This window comes from Coregonus lavaretus (genome assembly GCF_964263955.1).
Source record: "Coregonus lavaretus genome assembly, chromosome: 32".
In the NCBI taxonomy this organism is placed as follows: domain Eukaryota; kingdom Metazoa; phylum Chordata; class Actinopteri; order Salmoniformes; family Salmonidae; genus Coregonus; species Coregonus lavaretus.
The window spans coordinates 16,997,739-17,023,030 of NC_140019.1; the positions used below are offsets into that span (position 1 = coordinate 16,997,739).

At 48.4% G+C, this 25,292-nt stretch overlaps 2 protein-coding genes across 2 annotated transcripts in view; one reads left to right on the plus strand and one right to left on the minus strand.

Moving 5' to 3' along the window:
* LOC311107409 (beta-crystallin A1-2-like) overlaps window positions 1-25,292 on the minus strand; it is a 35,997-nt gene continuing 10,705 nt past the window's right edge. The window contains exons 2-6 of the mRNA XM_084149898.1: window positions 1,669-1,751; window positions 1,431-1,549; window positions 1,098-1,239; window positions 772-914; window positions 1-636 (exon numbers count right to left, since the gene is read on the minus strand). Coding sequence (XP_084006024.1) covers window positions 489-636; window positions 772-914; window positions 1,098-1,239; window positions 1,431-1,549; window positions 1,669-1,743 — 627 coding nt within the window. The 5' untranslated portion in view covers window positions 1,744-1,751 and the 3' untranslated portion in view covers window positions 1-488. The remainder of the gene's footprint in view (window positions 637-771; window positions 915-1,097; window positions 1,240-1,430; window positions 1,550-1,668; window positions 1,752-25,292) is intronic.
* Window positions 4,387-5,749, plus strand: LOC311107539 (beta-crystallin B1-like; the record flags this gene model as incomplete). The annotated part of the gene is made up of 5 exons (XM_084150046.1): window positions 4,387-4,476; window positions 4,611-4,729; window positions 4,913-5,045; window positions 5,271-5,413; window positions 5,578-5,749. 5 exons carry the CDS (start codon window positions 4,387-4,389, stop codon window positions 5,747-5,749), a joined length of 657 nt encoding a protein of 218 aa, XP_084006172.1.

Genomic DNA, 25,292 nt, shown 5'->3' on the forward strand with positions numbered 1-25,292 from the left:
GAAGTGAACATGAGTTTATTAGTTAACCTTTGGTTCAACCTCCTACACACAACATCACATTAGAGCTGCACTACAGTGGCGGCCATCTTGAAACTGGTGTCTGCTGATGCGTTGACCTCCGCTGGTTCGAGCAGGGTGTGTGGCTTGGCTCCCCGCTCAGCCCAGGTGACCTGGACAGAGGGGTTCGGGGTTCAGGTAGTACAGCACAGGTGTGTGTCTGTGTGCGGGTGCTCTAACCTGATAAAAATAAACTGTTATATCAGTATAGGAGTGTCAGTCATGTCAGTGTGTGTATGTGTGTTCCTGTGCTTTACCGGTGCGATATAGTCTCTTATCGTACCTCGGAGCGGCTGTGTGTCAGTGCTATGTGGTGAGTCGGTAGTTAGGGGCGGCTGGTCTTCCCGTCAGGGTAAGGCAGGGGGGTAAAGGGTAGAGCAGCGTCTGGGCTGGGGGTTGCTGTCCGTGGGCCTCTCAGCTTCTAGCCCTTCTTAATGCTGGATACGGCGGATAGACTGGATCTGGGGGGTCTGGCAGTGGGAGCCCCAGTTCTTCCAGTGCTGGTAGTCTCCACTGTGTCTTTCACACTCCATGATGTACTGCTGACCCCTGTAGCCGGGGTACTGGTAGCACACAAAGCTGGGGGATAGAGATAGGGGATATTCACTGAGGTTTGGTGTATCTGAGGTCTGCAAAGTATTAAACCACAGCTTCCACAGCTGTTTGCTAACACGTAGCATGTGTGTTTGTAGTGAATAATAGAGGTTAACTTACGCGCCACACTGCACGTGCATGGAGCCGACCTCGGGCATGGACCAGCCCATGGCCTGCAGGGAGGGGTAGTCGTCACACAGCTCAACACTGCGGCCCATGAAGTTCTCTCTCTCAAAGATCATCATACGACTGCTCATGTGGGACTGAGGGAGAGAGAGGAAGGTTACACATACACACGCATAAATATGATCATATTCCAAGAATTAGGGGTTTTCTCAAGGAAGGCCCTAATAGAATGTTTCCGTTTGGCAGACATAAAAAAAAATGCATTGATTATCTTTCTCTTTGTCATCTTCTCTCTCTATCTCACACACTGTGGTACTCACAGCACAGTAGATGGGACGCAGGGACATGAGGCGCTCCACATGGTAGGACAGGGAGCCGCTGTATGCGTCCCAGTGGGGGTACTCTCCCCTCTCCAGGATAAACTGCTGGCCCTGGAAGTCATGGTGCTCAAAGCCCACCCAGCTACGGGGGAGAGAGAGATAGTTTCACATTGCACTACCGTCTTATACACCCACATTGAACCAGCCACTATAAACAAAATAATTCACTCGTCCACACACACACAGACAGACAGATTACACACCTGGATTCCTCTTTCTATAAATAAACATACACACTAAACAGATGGAGTAAACACACAGTGTGAAACTCACGCTCCACTCTCCACTCTGATGGAGCGGATAATGTCCAGACCACATTCGTGGATGTTGCAGCACTCAGAGGTGAACTCCTGGCACTTGCCCTGGAAGTGCTCCTGCTCGAACACAGTCACCTACAGAGAGCGAGATAGGGGAGGGGGAGAGAGGGAAGATGAGAAAAGAGAGGGACAGTGCCCATCCCACTTATGCAAAGGTGTGTGCTCCTGTATGTGTCTCATCTAAGGTGTGTTACCTTGAAGAAAGGAGCCACGCCCATTCCCGAGTTGACCAGGGGTTGCATCATTGGGGATCTAGTGGTTCTGTACATCTTTACACCTGAGGCAGGGGTCAAACTTTCAGTTACACAATCTCACCAACTCTCCTACACACTATCTGTCACATCAACGCCAACAATCCACACAGAGTAACATTATATTATGTATTATTCTATTCTATGTTATTCTATAATCAAGGCTTCACATTGGTATTCAAGGGAACATGCCTAAGTAACAACATCTCCAAAATGTTTCCCCTTTAACACTTCTCCTATCCACTATGCACTATTTCGAACAAATGTCACTGCACAGTCTCAGATGAGCTGAATTGATACTAATGCCGATCAATTAATCTACGATAAAGCAACACGGTATTTTATCTAACAAACTCGCTCCCTGTTATAGCCAATCGTATAAAACAAATAATACGCAACAAATCGAGATTATTGTGACCTAACGGTAAAACAGCACATCGTTTATTGTCCATCCAAGTTTTTAGGCTACACCCGAATAGCGCAATATGGAGGCAGGGATCAGTTAAACGAGTCTATACATTATGTAGCCAATCTGTGCAATGTGCACTGCAGGTTAACGTGTTATTACAGGGTTAGTGCTTTTTGGTGAGTTTTAAATGAATGTGTAATGGCGTCTTGAATAAGCCTGTTATAACATATCTGACTGACTGTACCTATAATTTGCATTAAATGCGTTACGAAGTTGGCACCTTACCTAGTTTGGCACTTATTCGTGATGAGCTCGGGAGTGGCACGCGCCTAACGCTATCTCGCGTAGAGCTTTGAGCGATCCTGGCGCTTCAGTTTTATATGGACTGACGAGAAGCGCGCCTCTTGGAGCGCGTCCATGGCGCAGGGCTTTGGTACGCGCACAATACATTTCCCCCACCTGGAACACTGGCCAACAGCGCGCTCCTGTTCTTTCTGGTCATTCGATCACGCTAGCTCAGCACATACTATGTAACGCCAGTCCTTTCTGTGCACAGCGATAGGGGTTTGCCCTGAATGGGAGAGGAACAATAGCGGCCCGGTCAGTTCGTGCTGGTCAGCAGTTTGGTGTGTGGCAGTCACAAAGGCCGGGATAGATGTGGAGAATGTGGAGATTAAAGGGGCACAGGCACCGTTTGGGTAGAGATAAAAAGTCAGTATACAAATATGCATATAATAGAATATGGACAGGTTAGAAACGTTTGAGAATGAGAAAGTGTTTGACATCTATTTAATAGTATCCCCTCAGTCACCAAACACATAGGAAAACACAAACACAGAGATGTTTTGCCCACTTTTCAGGGGGGGCTACACAGATTACATTGGTCACACACACAAACACGCACACACACACACACACACACCTGAATCATGCCATACATCCATCCTTGAGTCATATACATGGTACAATGGCCCCTTAAGCACAGCCAAGTCTTCACTCCTCACACCCCACCTAAATCATACTGACACCTTATAGACTTGACACTCTCTTAATCAAAACCCTGTATTTTGATAATGTGAGGTCCAATAATGCATCAATTAAACAGTATGTGTTAATGACTACTTCAGGCTTGAGCTCCCATTTAACTGTTTCAAAACCAATGGCGATGAGATGAGTCTCAGGGAGAAGACATGAACAGAAATGTTCTGTTTCTAACAGAAGTTGGTACTGATTATGAGCAGATGATACAATTCACGTCCTCTCATCTTGTAAATAGTGAGCCTATTCAGTAAATATCATCCTACCTATTCAAGTTAGCTTTTAATGTTTGATCACTTAAAAACTATATATTTTTCATTAGTAGGTAATGGTTTTATGTATTGTGATATTTTTTTCTACTTTTTGATGTATTGTTGCTGTTTTTATTTTATTTTCTACCTTATGCACATTGACCGTGGGAAATGTGCTCCTCAAAATTAAATATGACTGATTATATTATGATCATGAACACAATATATGTACAGGTCTTCGTCACAGATTATACCAGGGTGCGAAAAACGTTATCAGTTGCTTATCACAGATACTGGTACTGTGTTATGTCTCTATCTCTCAGATACTGTATCTGTTTGTGGTTAGACCCTATCATCATGTACAGTATTCCACTATCAACCCCCCTCCAATCCTTCTCAATGAACTATGGATCTCATTGGTCCCTGTGGGTGGCCCCTCCTCTCTGACTGTCCCTCTCTGATGATGTGGTGGTTCTATTGTCTCCTGGTTCTGACCTCAGCAGGTTTGTTTCTCTGTGTCTAATCCTCCTCCTCTGGGCGCCAGCGTATAAAAGGGCGGGGCACGCTCCGAGCCACACACACTCTCTGAGTGAGGCAGATCACACACACAGGTAAGAGCAGCAGACACACACGATACACATGCTGGCACCTGCATACACGGGTAAAGGGAGTAGGGGGAGGAAGAGGAGTGGCAGCTGTTCAGCAGCAGTTTCACTTTGAAATCAGTAATTAGAAGTCGTTATAATAATACATGTTACATTGATATTATGCATCACTATATTAAACACATAGACTGCATCCCCAACCCCAAATATCCCTCTCCTCTGATACCATCCATTCACTCCATCTTCATCCCTTATGGCCTATTCCATACATTGTTGTATTCCCAGCACATTGGATGTGTCTTCTTGACTGTTTTGAGACTGTTTCATGCTCATCCCACTCTCTCTCCTTCCAGTCATCATGTCCAGTGATAAGTCCAAGACAGCTTCCCAGACCGACGGGAAGGCTGCCCAGAGCAAGAAGTCTGAGATGGGCATGATGTCCTACAAGGCAAGTAGTCCCCAACTAACAGGACTTCTCCTGGCTCCAATCTAATGGAATATCATTGGATCACTGATACAGCCAGACATCATCTGTGTTTAGGATGTACTTATGTCTGTTTCTCTTTCTCTGTTCCCCCTCAGATGTTTGTGTTCGACCAGGAGAACTTCCAGGGTCGCATGGTTGAGATCAGCAATGAGTGCATGAACGTGTGTGAGATGGGCATGGACCGCGTCCGCTCCCTCCGCGTTGAGTGTGGACCGTAAGTCAACCTCTCCAGTTTTTTTAACTATGTTGTATATTAGTTGCTATTAATGGCCTGCTATCCCTGTAGCTTTGTGTGATAATAGTAGACGTAGCAGTATATACATAAAAAAAATAATCATAATAAGATATGTCAACACAGCTGTATAATAAGGTAACACTGTCTTTCTATCCTGTATAGATTTGTGGGCTTCGAACAGATGAACTTCTGTGGTGAGCACTACATCCTGGAGAAGGGAGAATTCCCCCGTTGGGACTCTTGGAGTAACTGCCAGAAGAACGACTACCTGCTGTCCTTCAGGCCCGTCCGCATGGTGGGTACACTCCTCTCGCCTTTCACCATCTCTCTCTCTCATCTGTCAATTCTGTTCTCTCATGTTTCTCTCTTATACACATCCTCTCTCTTTGTGACTTGCTACCCCCTGACCTCTCACTCCATCTCTCTTTACTCTCTCTCCATTTTTGTCTCTCTCCTGTACATTTCTCTCCTTCTGAACACCTCCCTCATTCTCACACATCTCCTTTCCCCTCTCTCCCAGGACCCCGAGAAGCACAAGATCTGCTTGTACGAGGTTGGGGAATTCAAGGGCCGTAAAATGGAGATCATGGACGATGACGTTCCTTCTCTGTTCTCCTATGGCTTCACCGACAGGGTCGGCAGCATCATGGTCAGCTGCGGAACGTAAGTGTTGCTATGGAGATGGCAAAAGCAATCGACAGAGTTTAAACTCACAACTAAGAACACATAGAGCTAGAATGAAAAGATTGTAGGAGAGCTGTTATTTTAGTGACCTACGTAGGGACTTGCCGAGTGACATAATTTGTTATTCTCCTTTTTCCCCTCAGCTGGGTGGGCTACCAGTTCCCCGGATACCGTGGCTCCCAATACCTGCTGGAGAAGGGCGACTTCAAACACTTCAACGAATTCGGCGCCCGTCACCCCCAGTTTCAGTCCGTGAGGCGTATCCGCGACATGCAGTGGCACCAGCAGGGATGCTACACCATGGCCAGCAAGTGAGGCTCAGAGAAGGAGAGAAAGAGAAAGAGCGGAAGAGAGGGAGAGGGGCGCAGGAAGAGAGAGAGGGGGAGAGATGTCTGAGGCCTTGCCGAACCCCTGGCTGAAGCTTACCATCTGAAACAGCAAGGGAGAGGGGTGACGTTAAATATCCCCCACTCTTTGAAACCTCAATTGAAGGACCGCCTGGCTAAAGAACACCTGAAAATCAGACAACCCCTCCATCACTCTCTCTCTCCTCTTCTCTTTCTCTCCTGTGGTCTGACCTTGGCTTTTCCCTCCTACACCCCCCCCCCCCCCCACCACCCGTTTTCATCCCCCATTCCTTACACCTGCAGTCCATTGCAGCACCAAAGAGGGAACGAGAAATATCTTGCTGTTTTACACATGATTCTCGGCTCAGGGTATGATGCACCATGGGAAAAGGAGTTTCAATATCCACCCCGCACTTCCTAACCCTGTGTATCGCACACCCTCTCTGCTGTACAGAATCCTGGCCAACTTTTCAATAAAAATGAAAATCTGGATTTCAAAACGTTGTCTTTGCATTGTGACCGATGACTCTCATGACCAAGATGACACTGTATGAATAGTTATATAACAGGTCATAACATGAAAATCAGTACAGATTAGTCAATGTTGATGAAAAGGTAATCAAAATACACATACTGATAGGAGAATATGGAACAAAAAAACATGAAATATATCAATGAAAACATTTTGTGATTAAGTCAGAGCTGAGCACTGCAGATCATTTCCAAATCCTCAATCCTCCCATATCGAAAAGTAATACAGTCGAAGTCAGAAGTTTACATACACTTAGGATGGAGTCATTAAAACTCGTTTTTCAACCACTCCACAAATTTCTTGTTAACAAACTATAGTTTTGGCAAGTCGGTTAGGACATCTACTTTGTGCATGACACAAGTAATTTTTCCAACAATTGTTTACAGACAGATTATTTCACTTATAATTCACTGTATCACAATTCCAGTGGGTCAGAAGTTTACATACACTAAGTTGACTGTGCCTTTAAACAGCTTGGAAAATTCCAGAAAATGATGACATGGCTTTAGAAGCTTCTGATAGGCTAATTGACATCATTTGAGTCAATTGGAGGTGTACCTGTGGATGTATTTCAAGGCCTACCTTCAAACTCAGTGCCTCTTTGCTTGACATCATGGGAAAATCAAAAGAAATAAGCCAAGACCTCAGAAAAAAAATGGTAGACCTCCACAAGTCTGGTTCATCCTTGGGAGCAATTTCCAAATGCCTGAAGGTACCACGTTCATCTGTACAAACAATAGTACGCAAGTATAAACACCATGGGACCACGCAGCCATCATACCGCTCAGGAAGGAGAGGCGTTCTGTCTCCTAGAGATGAATGTACTTTGGTGCGAAAAGTGCAAATCAAACCCAGAACAACAGCAAAGGACCTTATGAAGATGCTGGAGGAAACAGGTACAAAAGTATCTATATCCACAGTAAAATGAGTTCTATATCAACATAACCTGAAAGGCCACTCAGCAAGGAAGAAGCCACTACTCCAAAACCGCCATAAAAAAAGCCAGACTATGGTTTACCACTGCACATGGGGACAAAGATCGTACTTTTTGGAGCAATGTCCTCTGGTCTGATGAAACAAAAATAGAACTGTTTGGCCATAATGACCATCGTTATATTTGGAGGAAAAAGGGGGATGCTTGCTAGCCGAAGAACACCATCCCATCCGTGAAGCACAGGGCTAGCAGCATCATTCTGTGGGGGTGCTTTGCTGCAGGAGGGAATGGTGCACTTCACAAAATAGATGGCATCATGACGAAGGAAAATTATGTGGATATATTGAAGCAACATCTCAAGACATCAGTCAGGAAGTTAAAGCTTGGTCGCAAATGGGTCTTCCAAATGGACAATGACCTCAAACATACTTCCAAAGTTGTGGCAAAATGGCTTAAGGACAACAAAGTAAAGGTATTGGAGTGGCCATCACAAAGCCCTGACCTCAATCCTATAGAAAATATGTGGGCAGAACTGAAAAAGCGTGTGCGAGCAAGGAGGCCTACAAACCTGACTCAGTTACACCAGCTCTGTCAGGAAGAATGGGCCAAAATTCACCCAACTTATTGTGGGAAGCTTGTGGAAGGCTACCCGAAATGTTTGACCGAAGTTAAACAATTTAAAGGCAATGCTACCAAATACTAATTGAGTGTATGTAAACTTATGACTCACTGGGAATGTGATGAAATAAATAAAATCTGAAATAAATAATTCTCTCTACTATTATTCTGACATTTCACATTCTTAAAATAAAGTGGTGATCCTAAGTGACCCAAAACAGGGAAGTTTTACTACGATTAAATGTCAGGAATTGTGAAAAACTGAGTTTAAATGTATTTGGCTAAAGTGTATGTAAACTTCCGACTTCAACTGTATATGGCCATATATTGCCTTATATATATGTCTTGGCAGTGTCTTCCGCCGTGCCGGCTGTAGCACGAAGCGAGCTAATTAGCCGTTTTTTCGAACAGAGTCAGAGTCAACACAGTAGCCATTGTGTGCCGGGTGTAGCACGAAGCTAGCTAGCTAGCCGTTCTTCAAACAAAGCCAACACAGTGGCCATTGCTAGCTACCCAACATGACCAGCGAACGGTACGGTAGTAGCTAATTACAATATACTTGTCCTAGCTAGCCAACGTTGAATCATTGCTGCGTCATGAAAGGAACTTGACACAGACACGAATGATCTGTTTAGTGTGTAATCACACTATTGGTGGTTTGCTGTGACCAAGTGTTTGTGCTAAACTGTGTGTTACTGGATGCTAGCATGCTAGTTAGCTAGTTAACACACTATTGGTGGTTTGTTGTGAGTATTGGTGCTTAACTGTGTGTTAAACTGTGTGTTATTGGATGCTAGCATGCTAGTCAGCTATGGTGTCATAGTTGGCTAGCTGAATAAAGTGGGTTGAGTCTATTCCTTTAAACATTGAACAACTGTGGTTCACAACAATTCTGATTTCTAAAGGTGGAAGTTGGGAGAGTTTTTGTTCGGGTGGTTCAGTGAAACAATTTTAGTTTCTGAGGTAGAAGTTTTTGGTGAGGGAGGCCCCCCTCTCTCCTCTCCCAGATGCTTAGCTCATTTCATTCCGATCTCCTCTGCATTTTTGTAGCCATTTGCTACAGCCTGTCAACTATGCCTCTGCCTATCCCTGTTCTCTCCTCTCTGCACAGGCTACACAAACAACGCACCACACCGCGCGGCTGCTGCCTCTCTAACCTGGTGGTCCCTGCACGCACCCCTCACCTGGAGTTCCAGGTCGCAGGCAGCCTCTGGAACTGCCGTTCTGCTGCCAACAAAGCTGACTTCATCCCAGCCTATGCCAACCTCCAGTCCCTCGACTTCCTGGCGCTGACGGAAACATGGATCACCACTGAAAACACGGCTACTCCTACTGCTCTCTCCTCGTCTGACCATGTGTTCTCGCATACCCCGAGAGCATCTGGTCAGAGGGGTGGTGGTACAGGAATCCTCATCTCTCCCAAGTGGACATTCTCAATTTTTCCCCTAACCCATCTGTCTATCTCCTCATTTGAATTCCATGCTGTCACAGTCACTAGCCCATTTAAGCTTAATATCCTTGTCATCTATCGCCCTCCCGGTTCCCTTGGAGAGTTCATCAACGAGCTTGACGCCTTGATAAGTTCCTTTCCTGAGGATGGCTCACCCCTCACAGTTTTGGGGGATTTCAACCTCCCTATGTCCACGTTTGACTCATTTCTCTATGCCTCCTTCTTTCCACTCCTCTCCTCTTTTGACCTCACCCTCTCACCGTCCCCCCCTACTCACAAGGCAGGCAATACGCTTGACCTCATCTTCACTAGATGCTGCTCCTCTACTAATCTCACTGCAACTCCCCTCCAAGTCTCCGACCACTACTTTGTTTCCTTTTCTCTCTCGCTCTCCTCCCACACTACTCACTCTGCCCCTACACAGATGGTAATGCGCCGCCGCAACCTTCGCTCTCTCTCTCCCACTACTCTCTCCTCTTCCATCCTATCATCTCTTCCCTCTGCTCAATCCTTCTCCCTCCAATCTCCTGATTCTGCCTCCTCAACCCTCCTCTCCTCCCTTTCTGCATCCTTTGACTCTCTGTGTCCCCTATCCTCCCGGCCGGCTCGGTCCTCCCCTCCAGCTCCGTGGCTTGATGACTCACTGCGAGCTCACAGAACAGAGCTCCGGGCAGCGGAGCGGAAATGGAAGAAAACTAAACTCCCTACCGACCTGGCATCTTTTCACTCCCTCCTCTCTACATTTTCTTCATCTGTTTCTGCTGCTAAGGCCACCTTCTACCACTCTAAATTCCAAGCATCTGCCTCTAACCCTAGGAAGCTCTTTGCCACATTTTCCTCCCTCCTGAATCCTCCTCCCCCCCCCCCCCCCCCTCCTCTCTCTCTGTGGATGACTTCGTCAACCACTTTGAAAAGAAGGTTGACGACATCCGATCCTCGTTTGTTAAGTCTAATAACACTGCTGGTCCTGCTCACACTGCCCTACCCTATGCTTTGACTTCTTTCTCCCCTCTCTCTCCAGATAAAATCCTGCGACTTGTGACTGCAGGCCGCCCAACAACCTGCCCGCTTGACCCCATCCCCTCCTCCCTTCTCCAGACCATCTCCGGTGACCTTCTCCCCTACCTCACCTCGCTGATCAACTCATCCTTGACCGCTGGCCATGTCCCTTCCGTCTTCAAGAGAGCGAGAGTTGCTCCCCTTCTCAAAAAACCAACACTCGACCCCACTGATGTCAACAACTACAGACCAGTATCCCTTCTTTCTTTTCTTTCCAAAACTATTGAGCGTGCCGTCTTTAGCCAACTCTCTTGCTATCTCTCTCAGAATGACCTTCTTGATCCAAACCAATCAGGTTTCAGGACTGATCATTCAACTGAGACTGCTCTTCTCTGTGTCACGGAGACTCTCCGCACTGCTAAAGCTAACTCTCTCTCCTCTGCTCTTGTCCTTCTAGACCTGTCTGCTGCCTTTGATACTGTGAACCATCAGATCCTCCTCTCCACCCTCTCCGAGATGGGCATCTCCGGCGCGGCTCAGTCCTGGATTGCGTCCTACCTGACCGGTCGCTCCTACCAAGTGGCGTGGCGGGAAGCTGTCTCCGCACCACGTGCTCTCACCACTGGTGTCCCCCAGGGATCGGTTCTGGGCCCTCTCCTTTTCTCCCTATACACCAAGTCACTTGGCTCTGTCATATCCTCACATGGTCTCTCCTATCATTGCTACGCTGACGATACACAACTAATCTTCTCCTTTCCCCCTTCTGATAACCAGGTGGCGAATCGCATCTCTGCATGTCTGGCAGACATATCAGTATGGATGACGGATCACCACCTCAAGCTGAACCCTGGCAAGACGGAGCTGCTCTTCCTCCCGGGGAAGGACTGCCCGTTCCATGATCTCGCCATCACGGTTGACAACTCCGCTGTGTCCTCCTCCCAGAGTGCGAAGAGCCTAGGCGTGACCCTGGACAACACCCTGTCGTTCTCCGCCAACATCAAGGCGGTGACCCGCTCCTGCAGGTTCATGCTCTACAACATTCGGAGAGTGCGACCCTGCCTTACACAGGAAGCGGCGCAGGTCCTGGTCCAGGCACTTGTCATCTCCCGTCTGGACTACTGCAACTCGCTGTTGGCTGGGCTCCCTGCCTGTGCCATTAAACCCCTACAACTCATCCAGAATGCCGCAGCCCGTCTGGTGTTCAACCTTCCCAAGTTCTCTCACGTCACCCCCCTCCTCCGCACACTCCACTGGCTTCCAGTTGAAGCTCGCATCCGCTACAAGACCATGGTGCTTGCCTATGGAGCAGTGAGGGGAACGGCACCTCTGTACCTTCAGGCTCTGATCAGTCCCTACACCCAAACGAGGACATTGCGTTCATCCACCTCTGGCCTGCTGGCTCCCCTTCCTCTGCGGAAGCATAGCTCCCGCTCAGCCCAGTCAAAACTGTTCGCTGCTCTGGCACCCCAATGGTGGAACAAGCTCCCTCACGACGCCAGGACAGCGGAGTCACTCACCACCTTCCGGAGACATTTGAAACCCCACCTCTTTAAGGAATACCTGGGATAGGATAAAGTATTCCTTCTAACCCCCCCCCCCCCCCCCCCCAAATTGTAAAGTGGTTATCCCACTGGCTATAGGGTGAACGCACCAATTTGTGAGTCGCTCTGGCTAAGAGCGTCTGCTAAATGACGTTAATGTGCCCTTGAGCAAGGCACTTAACCCTAATTGCTCCTGTAAGTCGCTCTGGTTAAGAGCGTCTGCTAAATGACTAAAATGTAAAAATGTAAATGTAAATATATATATCAAAGACCGTGACATATATTTGAAAATATATTATCATATATTTAAAACACATATATAAACGTGACATACATTTTAAAATGTATGATCATATATTTCAATAACATATATAAATCTTGCAACCCCATACAAAACAAAATCATATGGATATGTATTTTCATCAGAACATTCGTTTTTTTTTGTTCAATGCATACATCTCACAATATTTTCTAATTGCATTTAGTGTTAGGCAACCTTATGTCTATTTTGTTGTTTCTTGTATCTACTCTAGATGATACTTGCCATCTCATTTTGAGATTAGATTGAGATGGCGTAGACTATTGTAGGTTTGAAAACGCACAGAAACCTATCTAAATATGAATGTTTATTTTCGTACACTATAGTTGTGGCTGCCCATAAGGTTATTGAATCACATTGTATTTATAAAACATGGTTTAGATATTGTTGTTGTAAATCAATTATTGTATATGGTTGTAATCCGCTATTATTTTGGGCTGAGTCTTCCAAGAATTTCAATTGGGAATTCCTGATGCATGTTGCCACCAGCAGGGGGCGCAGAAGCACAGCGGTTTGCGTCTCCCCTCAACAACACTCGAAGACGACGCCTGTGACAACTATAACTGTTTGTTCTCCTGTCTCTTTTTTCTTTGTTCTCGTAAACAGGTATGTACACTTGCACATTATCTATATAAAATGTTACAGTCTAAATGGTTGAGTGATACTTATCTTTTATGTTGAAATTGTAAAGTTTAAATGTTGATCGAGTGAAAACAGTTAGCGATCTTGATATAGAGATAATTGGGTTTGCAGCTATACAAGGCTAGCGCATAGAATAACATAAGAAAAAATGGCGCCAGATAAAATTATGGTTTGAATTTGTTGATTTATAGCTCCTCTGAGGTAATATTGTGGTTTCTTTTCTACTCCATTTACATGGTCTAGGCCCTGACATCTCCCCACCCAAGCGTTATATGTTACAGAGTTGTATTTTTTTAGAAAAACTATATGCTAACACTAAGCTAACTGCACTAACACTAGCCTGTCAAGCCTATAGGGTTGCTATTACTTAGCTTAGCTGCTACCGTTAACTGGCTTACCATTATTGGTTTATGGATAATTTAGTTATTTAATTGTTAAAACTGGCTTCTTTATATGTGTATTCCTTTTTATTAAAACATAGTACATGATTGTTAACTTGTATGTCATATGAGGTTTAGATAAATAATGAGAAGGTATATTTTCAATACAAGTCAATGTATTAGCTAATATAACTATTTTAAATAGATGATTCATTGTTACTGTACTTACAGTACTTTCTAGTCTTTTACAGCATCTGAGTGAATTATTTATGTTTTGCAGATCGAAATTCACACATGCTCAAATGTTACTGTCCCAAAGAATGTCTGGAGGGCAGAGTTAACCGTGATGGAGAGGTCTTGGCGCTGGCAGGCCTTCCCCGGGAGGAAGAGCAGCGCCGTTTTGTCGAGATCATAGCTAGGAGGGGCTCAGCCTTGGGGTTGAGGGAGTAGCTTTCTCAGGCTAAATAGAATTTTGTCTCTACGTTCGACGAAGATCCAATCACTTTCTCAGGCGATGTATCTCCAACCCAACACCTGTTACTCTTATACAGTGCATTCGGAAAGTATTCAGACCCCTTGAATTTTTCAACATTTTGTTGCATTACAGCCTTATTCTAAAATGGATTAAATAGTTTTTTCCCCTCATCAATCTACACACAATAACCCATAATGACAAAGCAAAAACTGGTTTTTAGACATTTTTGCAAATGTATTAAAAATAAAAAACTGAAATATCAAATTTACATAAGTATTCAGACCCTTTACTCAGTACTTTGTTGAAGTAACTTTGGCAGCGATTACAGCCTTGAGTCTTATTGGGTATTACGCTACAAGCTTTGCACACCTGTATTTGGGGAGTTTCTCCCATTCTTCTCTGCAGATCCTCTCAAGCCCTGTCAGGTTGGATGGGGAGCGTCGCTGCACAGCTATTTTCAGGTCTCTCAAGAGATGTTAGATCGGGTTCAAGTCCGGGCTCTGGCTGTGCCACTCAAGGACATTCAGAGACTTGTCCTGACGTGACTCCTGCATTGTCTTGGTTGTGTGCTTAGGGTCGTTGTCCTGTTGGAAGGTGAACCTTCGCCCCAGTTGTCACGGTTTCGGCCGAGGCTGCCTCTCTCCCTTGTTCGGGCAGGCTTCGGCGTTCGTTGTCTCCGGAATACTAGCTGCCACCGTTGTATGTTTCATGTTCGTTTGCTTTTGTCTGTTTGTGGTCACACCTGTTCTTGTTTAAGCCTAATTAGTGTTCTATAAGTTTCTCGTTGTGTTTGTCTAGTGTTGTTTGTTATTGATTTTTGTCAGTCGTGTATAGGGCGTGTTTCCTGTATTTCGCTCGGTTGAGCTTCCCTCCACTGTTGGAGTATTTACGCACCTGTTTGTGCGCTTTTGTTTTGTTCGCCTTCGTGCGTATTTCGCCTTCGGGCAAGAGTGGACCTATTGCCGTGTTTGGCGATCACTAAAGTCTGTTGGATTATCCGTCTGTGTCCTGCGTTTGATTCCACCACTGCACCCACCTACAGCACGCGTTGACAGAATAACACACCTTTTAAATGGAATCAGCAGGAGCCGCAGCAGCCCAGGCGACACTGGAGGACAGGGTCCGGGAACAAGGTGACCAGATCCTGCAGATGGGGACCGCACTGCAGGAGGTGATCACCACCATCCGAGGCTGGGGGACGCCTCCACCGCCACCCGCCCTGCCAGCACCATCGGCCAGACAGCCTATTCCCGCACCGGAACCCCGAGGAGTCCGACTCTCGCTCCCGAGGGCTTACGATGGAACCGCGGCTGGGTGCCAGGGTTTCCTTCTCCAGGTGGAGCTGTACCTGGCCACCGTGCACCCGGCGCCCTCGGGACATGAGAGCGTGTCCGCCCTGATCTCCTGCCTGTCCGGGAAGGCGTTGGAATGGGCCAACGCGGAGTGGAGGAGGATCGACGCGGACACCATAACCTACGAGGAGTTCTCCCGCCGCTTCAGGGCGGTGTTTGACCATCCCCCGGAGGGGAAAGCGGCGGGGGAGCGTCTGGTCTTCCTCCGGCAGGGGAGGAGGAGTGCTCAGGAGTTCGCCCTCGAATTCCGTACTCTAGCGGCAGATGCAGGGTGGAATGATCGGGCTCTCGTCGATCACTACAGATGTAGTCTACGAGAGGACGTCCGTCGGGAGCTGGCCTGTAGGGACACCAGCCTCACGTTCGACCAGTTGGTCGACATGTCCATCAGGCTGGATAACCTGCTAGCTACCCGCGGACGTCCCGAGGGGGGTCCGTCCATTTCACCCTCCAGCGCCTCCGAGCCGTGCCCCATGGAGCTCGGGGGCGCTGGCGCTAGAGAGAGGAGGGGTCGGCTTACTAGGGGGTCCATCCCCTGCACCAACTGTGGTCGAGGAGGACACACCGCGGCTAGGTGCTGGGGATGGCCTCCTAGGGGAGAGGACGACAGGTTCCGCACTGGGGATTCCTTCCAGGTGAGTAGGCGCCCCACTCACCCAGAGCTCTCTGTTGCACATTTCTGTATACCTGTGCGTTTTCCACAGGTAGCACCTCATTCCCAGCATAAGGCGCTGGTAGATTCAGGCGCGGCTGGGAATTTTATTGATAAGAAGTTTTGTTTAGCTTTAGGGATTCCCCTTCTTCCTGTTGATGTCCCTTTCCCCGTTCATGCCCTAGATAGTCGTCCGTTGGGTGCGGGCTTGATCAGGGAGGTCACTGCGCCACTTAGGATGTGTGCGCAGGGGGGTCATCAGGAGATGATTCAGCTATTTCTGATTGACTCTCCTGCGTATCCGGTGGTGCTGGGCATGCCCTGGTTGAGTACCCATAACCCATCTATTTCGTGGCAGGAGAAGGCTCTGATGGAGTGGTCTGCCCAGTGTGTGGGTAGATGTTTAGGCGTTTCCGTAGGGGCTACCTCGGTGGAGAGTCCAAACCAGGTGCCCGCATTGCACGTTCCCCCTGAGTATGGGGATTTGGCTATTGCGTTTAGTAAGTCGAGGGCGACGCGGTTGCCGCCCCATAGGCAGGGAGATTGTGCGATAGACCTCCAGGCAGGAGCTGCGCTCCCACGGAGCCATGTGTATCCTCTGTCTCAAGAGGAGAAAAAAGCTATGGAGACCTACATAGACGAATCTCTGAGACAAGGATACATACGGCCTTCCACTTCCCCTGCGTCCTCGAGTTTCTTTTTTGTGAAGAAGAAGGATGGTGGTTTGCGCCCGTGCATCGATTACCGTGGTATCAATCAGATTACGGTGAAGTACAGTTATCCACTCCCGCTGATTGCGACCATGACTGAGTCATTGCATGGGGCGCGCTTCTTCACTAAATTAGATCTCAGGAGCGCGTACAACTTGGTGCGCATCAGGGAGGGCGATGAATGGAAGACAGCCTTTAGTACCACCTCGGGCCATTACGAGTATCTGGTCATGCCATACGGGTTGATGAACGCTCCGTCAGTTTTCCAATCATTTGTGGATGAGATCTTCAGGGACATGCAGGGGCAGGGGGTGGTTGTGTACATAGATGACATTCTCGTGTACTCGCCTACCCGTGTCGAGCATGTGGCCCTGGTGCGCCGAGTGTTGCGGAGGCTGGTGGAGCACGACCTGTATGTTAAGGCAGAGAAGTGTCTGTTTTTCCAGGAGTCGGTCTCCTTTTTGGGGTATCAGTTGTCTGCGTCAGGGGTGAAGATGGAGGTAGACCGGGTGTCGGCCGTGCGTAATTGGCAAACACCAACCACTGTGAAGGAGGTGCAGCAGTTTTTGGGGTTTGCAAATTACTACAGGAGGTTTATCCGGGGTTTTGGACAGGTGGCAGCTCCCATCACGTCTCTTTTGAAGGGGGGTCCGGTGCGTCTGCAGTGGTCGGCCGAGGCGGACAGGGCGTTTGGGAGGCTGAAGGACCTGTTTACCTCGGCCCCGGTGCTGGCGCATCCGGATCCCTCTTTGCCGTTCCAGGTAGAGGTGGACGCGTCAGAGGCCGGTCTAGGAGCCGTGCTTTCACAACGGTCTGGCGCGCCACCTAAACTCCGCCCCTGTGCTTTTTATTCTAAGAAGCTCAGTCCGGCGGAGCGGAACTATGACGTAGGGGACAGGGAGCTGTTAGCCGTGGTACAGGCCCTAAAGGTGTGGAGGCACTGGCTTGAGGGGGCTCAACACCCTTTCCTCATTTTGACGGACCACCGTAACCTGGAGTACATCCGGGCAGCGAGGAGGCTGAACCCTCGCCAGGCAAGATGGAATATGTTCTTGACCAGGTTTACTTTTAAGATCACGTACATCCCGGGGTCACAGAACGGTAAGGCAGATGCGCTGTCTCGGTGGTATGACACGGAGGAGAGGTCCGTGGAGCCCACTCCCATACTGCCGGAGTCGTGTCTGGTGGCACCGGTAGTGTGGGAGGTCGATGCTGAGCTCGAGCGGGCGTTACGCACCGACCCTAGTCCACCGCAATGCCCTGAGGGTCGGAAGTACGTTCCGCTCGAGGTTCGGGATCGATTGATCTATTGGGCTCACACGTCACCCTCCTCTGGACATCCTGGTATCGGCCGGACAGTGCACTGTCTTAGGGCCAAGTACTGGTGGCCCACGTTGGCGAAGGATGTGAGGGTTTATGTTTCCTCCTGCTCGGTGTGCGCCCAGTGTAAGGCGCCTAGACATCTGCCTAGGGGTAAGTTACTACCCCTGCCCGTTCCACAACGACCATGGTCTCACCTCTCGGTGGATTTCATTACTGACCTTCCTCCTTCACAGGGGAACACCACTATACTGGTCGTTGTGGACCGGTTTTCTAAGGCCTGTCGTTTGCTCCCCATGCCGGGCCTTCCTACTGCCCTGCAAACCGCCGAAGCACTATTCACCCATGTGTTCCGGCACTACGGGGTACCCGAGGATATTGTGTCTGATCGGGGTCCCCAATTTACCTCCAGGGTCTGGAGAGCCTTTATGGAGCGGTTGGGGGTCTCGGTGAGCCTCACCTCGGGTTACCACCCGGAGAGTAATGGGCAGGTGGAACGCGTGAACCAGGATGTGGGTAGGTTTCTTAGAACATACTGCCAGGACCGGCCGGAGGAGTGGGCAAGGTACGTTCCCTGGGCCGAGATGGCCCAGAATTCCCTACGCCATTCCTCCACTAACCTAACCCCTTTTCAATGTGTGCTAGGTTACCAGCCGGTTCTGGCACCTTGGCAGCAGAGCCAGATCGAGGCTCCTGCGGTGGATGAGTGGGCGCGGCGCTCGGAGGAGACATGGAACGCTGCACACGTCCACCTGCAGCGGGCCCTCCGACGTCATAAGGCGAGCGCCGATCTCCACCGCAGTGAGGGACCTGTGTACGCACCTGGTGATCGAGTCTGGCTCTCTACCAGAAACCTGCCCCTCCGCCTGCCCTGTCGGAAACTGGGTCGGCGGTTTGTAGGGCCATTTAAAGTCCTGGGAAGGTTGAACGAGGTGTGTTACAAATTACAACTGCCTGTTGAATATAAAAGTATTAACCCCTCGTTCCATGTGTCCCTTCTCAGGCCGGTGGTAGCTGGCCCACTCCAAGAAAGTGAGATCAGGGAGACTCCTCCGCCCCCATTGGACATCGAGGGGGCACCGGCGTACACTGTGAGGTCCATCTTGGATTTGAGACGTCGGATGGGGGGTCTCCAGTATCTAGTGGAGTGGGAGGGGTACGGTCCGGAGGAGCGGTGCTGGGTGCCGAGGAGAGACATCTTGGACCCGTCTCTCCTGACGGAATTCCATCGTGGGCACCCGACGCACCCTGCTCCGCGTCCTCCGGGTCGTCCCCGAGGCCGGAGTCGGCGCACGTCTGGAGCCGCGCGTCAAGGGGGGGGTACTGTCACGGTTTCGGCCGAGGCTGCCTCTCTCCCTTGTTCGGGCAGGCTTCGGCGTTCGTTGTCTCCGGAATACTAGCTGCCACCGTTGTATGTTTCATGTTCGTTTGCTTTTGTCTGTTTGTGGTCACACCTGTTCTTGTTTAAGCCTAATTAGTGTTCTATAAGTTTCTCGTTGTGTTTGTCTAGTGTTGTGTGTTATTGATTTTTGTCAGTCGTGTATAGGGCGTGTTTCCTGTATTTCGCTCGGTTGAGCTTCCCTCCACTGTTGGAGTATTTACGCACCTGTTTGTGCGCTTTTGTTTTGTTCGCCTTCGTGCGTATTTCGCCTTCGGGCAAGAGTGGACCTATTGCCGTGTTTGGCGATCACTAAAGTCTGTTGGATTATCCGTCTGTGTCCTGCGTTTGATTCCACCACTGCACCCACCTACAGCACGCGTTGACACCAGTTTGAGGTCCTGAGCACTCTGGAGCAGGTTGTCATCAAGGATCTCTGTACTTTGCTCCGTTCATCTTTGCCTTGATCCTGACTGATCCTGATAGAACAGCGCCGGAGAAGATGGCTGCCGTTTTACAGCCCTCTAACCAATTGTACTATTATGTGTGTTTTTCCGCGTTACTTGTAATTTATTTTGTACATAATGTTTCTGCCATTGTCTCTTATAACCAAAAAGAGCTTCTGGATATCAGGACAGCGATTACTCACCTCGTATTGGACAAATATTTTTTCTTCAACGAGGCGGCCGCGAAGGATATCCTACAGACACCCGACAAGGCCCAAATCCCCGTCATTCGCATGAGGAAGAGACGGAGATATCGTGGACGTAGGTCAGGGTGCCTTGTAAGGATCCGACGGCGAGCGAGTAAACTGCCGCTCCCATCAATCCTATTAGCCAATCTTCAATCATTGGAGAACAAATTGGATGACCTAAGATTACGGTTATCCTACCAACGGGACATTAAAAACTGTAATATATTATGTTTCACCGAGTCGTGGCTGAACGACGACATGGATAACATACAGCTAGCGGGCTATACGCTACATCGGCAGGATAGAACGGCTGACTCCGGTAAGACAAGGGGTGGCGGTCTGTGTATATTTGTAAACAACAGCTGGTGCACAAAATCAAATACTAAGGAAGTCTCGAGGTTTTGCTCGCCTGAGGTAGAGTATCTTATGATAAGCTGTAGACCACACTATTTACCAAGAGAGTTTTCATCTATATTTTTCATAGCTGTCTATTTACCACCACAAACCAATGCTGGCATTAAGATTGCACTGAATGAGCTGTATAAGGCCATAAATCAACAGGAAAACACCCATCCAGATGCAGCGCTCCTAGTGGCCGGGGACTTTAATGCAGGGAAACTTAAATCCGTTCTACCAGCATGTTAAATGTGCAACCAGAGGAAAAAAAACTCTAGACCACCTTTACTCCACACACAGAGACGCATACAAAGCTCTCCCTCGCCCTCCATTTGGCAAATCTGACCATAACTCTATCCTCCTGATTCCTGCTTATAAGCAAAAACTAAAGCAGGAAGCACCAGTGACTCGGATAATAAAAAAGTGGTCAGATGACACAGATGCTAAGCTACAGGACTGTTTTGCTAGCACAGACTGGAACATGTTCCGGGATTCTTCAGATAGCATTGAGGAGTACACCACATCAGTCACTGGCTTCATCAATAAGTGCATCGATGATGTCGTCCCCACAGTGACCGTATGTACATACCCCAACCAGAAGCCATGGATTACAGGCAACATCCGCACTGAGCTAAAGGGTAGAGCTGCCGCTTTCAAGGAGCGGGACTCTAAACCGGACGCTTATAAGAAATCCCGCTATGCCCTCCGACGAACAATCAAACAGGCAAAGAGTCAATACAGGACTAAGATTGAATCGTACTACACTGGCTCTGACGCTCGTCGGATGTGGCAGGGCTTGAAAACTATTACAGACTACAAAGGAAAGCACAGCCGCGAGCTGCCCAGTGACACAAGACTTCCAGACGAGCTAAACCACTTCTATGCTCGCTTCGAGGCAAGCAACACTGAAGCATGCATGAGAGCACCAGCTGTTCCGGATGACTATGTGATCACGCTCTCCGTAGCCGATGTGAGTAAGACTTTTAAGCAGGTCAACATTCACAAGGCCGCAGGGCCAGACGGATTACCAGGACGTGTACTCCGAGCATGTGCTGACCAACTGGCAAGTGTCTTCACTGACATTTTCAACATGTCCCTGACTGAGTCTGTAATACCAACATGTTTCAAGCAGACCACCATAGTCCCCGTGCCCAAGGACTCGAAGATAACCTGCCTAAATGACTACCGACCCGTAGCACTGACGTCTGTAGCCATGAAGTGCTTTGAAAGGCTGGTCATGGCTCACATCAACAGCATTATCCCAGAAACCCTAGACCCACTCCAATTTGCATACCGCCCCAACAGATCCACAGATGATGCAATCTCTATTGCACTCCACACTGCCCTTTCCCACCTGGACAAGAGGAACACCTACGTGAGAATGCTATTCATTGACTACAGCTCAGCATTCAACACCATAGTGCCCTCAAAGCTCATCACTAAGCTAAGGATCCTGGGACTAAACACCTCCCTCTGCAACTGGATCCTGGACTTCCTGACGGGCCGCCCCCAGGTGGTAAGGGTAGGTAACAACACATCTGCCACACTGATCCTCAACACGGGGGCCCCTCAGGGGTGCGTGCTCAGTCCCCTCCTGTACTCCCTGTTCACCCATGACTGCATGGCCAGGCACAACTCCAACACCATCATTAAGTTTGCCGACGACACAACAGTGGTAGGCCTGATCACCGACAACGTTGAGACAGCCTATAGGGAGGAGGTCAGAGACCTGGCCGTGTGGTGCCAGGACAACAACCTCTCCCTCAACGTGACCAAGACAAAGGAGATGATTGTGGACTACAGGAAAAAAAAAGAGGACTGAGCACGCCCCCATTCTCATCGACGGGGCTGTAGTGGAACAGGTTGAGAGCTTCAAGTTCCTTGGTGTCCACATCACCATCGAACTATCATGGTCCAAACACACCAAGACATTCGTGAAGAGGGCACGACAAAGCCTATTCCCCCTCAGGAGACTGAAAAGATTTGGCATGGGTCCTCAGATCCTCAAAAAATTCTACAGCTGCACCATCAAGAGCATCCTGACTGGTTGCATCACCGCCTGGTATGGCAACTGCTCGTCCTCCGACCGCAAGGCACTACAGAGGGTAGTGCGTACGGCCCAGTACATCACTGGGGCCAAGCTTCCTGCCATCCAGGACCTCTATACCAGGCGGTGTCAGAGGAAAGCCCTCAAAATTGTCAAAGACTCCAGCCACCCTAGTCATAGACTGTTCTCTCTGCTACCGCACGGCAAGCGGTACCGGAGTGCCAAGTCTAGGTCCAAAAGACTTCTCAACAGCTTCTACCCCCAAGCCATAAGACTCCTGAACAGCTAATCATGGCTACCCGGACTATTTGCACTGCCCCCCCCACCCCCACCCCAACCAGCCTTTCAAAGCACTTCATGGCTACAGACGTCAGTGCTACAGGTCGGTAGTCATTTAGGCAGGTTATCTTAGTGTCCTTGGGCACGGGGACCATGGTGGTCTGCTTGAAACATGTTGGTATTACAGACTCAGTCAGGGACATGTTGAAAATGTCAGTGAAGACACTTGCCAGTTGGTCAGCACATGCTCGGAGTACACGTCCTGGTAATCTGTCTGGCCCTGCGGCCTTGTGAATGTTGACCTGCTTAAAAGTCTTACTCACATTGGCTACGGAGAGCGTGATCACATAGTCATCCGGAACAGCTGGTGCTCTCATGCATGCTTCAGTGTTGCTTGCCTCGAAGCGAGCATAGAAGTGGTTTAGCTTGTCTGGAAGTCTTGTGTCACTGGACAGCTTGCGGCTGTGCTTCCCTTTGTAGTCTGTAATAGTTTTCAAGCCCTGCCACATCAGACGAGCGTCAGAGCCGGTATAGTAAGATTCAATCTTAGTCCTGTATCGACTCTTTGCCTGTTTGATGGTTTGTTGGAGGGCATAGCGGGATTTTTGATATGCGTCCGGGTTAGAGTCACGCTCCTTGAAAGCGGAAGCGCTACCCTTTAGCTCAGTGCGGATGTTGCCTGTAATCCATGGATTCTGGTTGGGGTATGTACGTACGGTCACTGTGGGGATGACGTCATCGATGCATTTATTGATGAAGCCAGTGACTGATGTGGTGTACTCCTCAATGCTATCTGAAGAATCCCGGAACATGTTCCAGTCTGTGCTAGCAAAACAGTCTTGTAGCTTAGCATCTGCATCATCTGACCACTTTTATATTAACTGAGTCACTGGTGCTTCCTGCTTTAGTTTTTGCTTATAAGCAGGAATCAGGAGGATAGAGTTATGAGTCCTTCTGGAAGGTTCTCCCATTTCCACAGAGTGACGATCGGGTTCTTGGTCACCTCCCTGACCAAGGCCCTTCTCCCCCGATTGTTCAGTTTGGCCGGGCGGCCAGCTCTAGGAAGAGTCTTGGTGGTTCCAAACTTCTTCCATTTAAGAATGATGGAGGACACAATGTTCTTGGGGACCTTCAATGCTGCAGAAATGTTTTGGTACCCTTCCCCAGATCTGTGCCTCGAAACAATCCAGTCTCGGAGCTCTACGGACAATTCCTTCGACCTCATGGCTTGGTTTTTGCTCTGACATGCAATGTCAACTGTGGGACCTTATATAGACAGGTGTGTGCCTTTCCAAATCATGTCCAATCAATTGAATTTAACACAGGTGGACTCCAATCAACTTGTAGAAACATCTCAAGGATGATCAATGGAAACAGGATGCACCTGAGCTCAATTTCGAGTCTCATAGCAAAGGGTATGAATATGTATGTAGATAAGGTATTTCTGTTTTTTAAATTAAATTAGCAAAAATGTATAAAAACCTGTTTTTGCTTTGACATTATAGGGCATTGTGTGTAGATTGATGAGGGATTTTTATTTATTTAATCCATTGTAGAAGAAGGCTGTTACGTATCTGTCTCATCATGGCATCTGTGAGCGTATGGGCAGCGCCCTTGAGACAGATAAAATGTTGTGATCTGCTGGCTACTATACCGGGAGACTTCCAGCAATTGTGCTAATCTAACGATATGCTAACTCAATAATCTCCAAACTGCATGCAGAGTAGTACAAATTGTATAAATGAGTTCATCTGACTCTGGGTAAGTAAGAAAACGACCTAAATCTCGAAATCTCGCAGTATCCCGTTAAAAAGTAATACCATGACAGGGTTGGGGTCAATTTCAATCCAATAAATTGAAGGATGTTAAAGGGATGGTTCACTTTTTTACACCTTATAGTCAAATGGCGAACAAAAAAACTATGGGGGTGATGGGGGCAATTAGTCAAAGTTCAATGTTTGTGGCCATATCCCCTCAAGTTAATAGTGGTAATTTAACAACTCTAAATCATGGATTACAGTTTCTCCTGGCCCATGGACTACATTCAGGGTAAGGCACCATCTGACTGACTTGAAGGTGTAAAAAAGTGAGCTATCCCTTAATTGAATTTACAAATTCAATCATTGCAAATAGGGCATTTCTCTCTCCAAAACTCTCTCCAAAACTATTGAGCGTGCAGTCTCTAGCCATCTCTCCTGCTATCTCTCTCAGAATGACCTTCTTGATCCAAACCAGTCAGGTTTCAAGACTGGTCATTCAACTGAGACTACTCTTCTCTGTGTCACGGAGGCACTCCGCACTGCTAAAGCTAACTCTCTCTCCTCTGCTCTTATCCTTCTAGACCTATCCGCTGCCTTTGATACTGTGAACCATCCTACCGTCCTACCTCACAGGTCGCTCCTACCAGGTGGCGTGGCGAGAATCTGTCTCCGCACCACGTACTCTCACCACTGGTGTCCCCCAGGGCTCAGTTCTAGGCCCTTTCCTATTCTCTCTGCCCGCTCCATGATCTCGCCATCACGGTTGACAACTCCATTGTGTCCTCCTCCCAGAGTGCAAAGAACCTTGGTGTGACCCTGGACAACACCCTGTTGTTCTCCGCTAACATCAAAGTGGTGACCCAATCCTGCAGGTTCATGCTCTACAACATTCGCAGAGTACGACCCTACCTTACACAGAAAGCGGCACAGGTCCTAATCCAGGCACTTGTCATCTCCCGTCTGGATTACTGCAACTCGCTGTTGGCTGGGCTCCCTGCCTGTGCCATTAAACCCCTACAACTTATTCAGAACG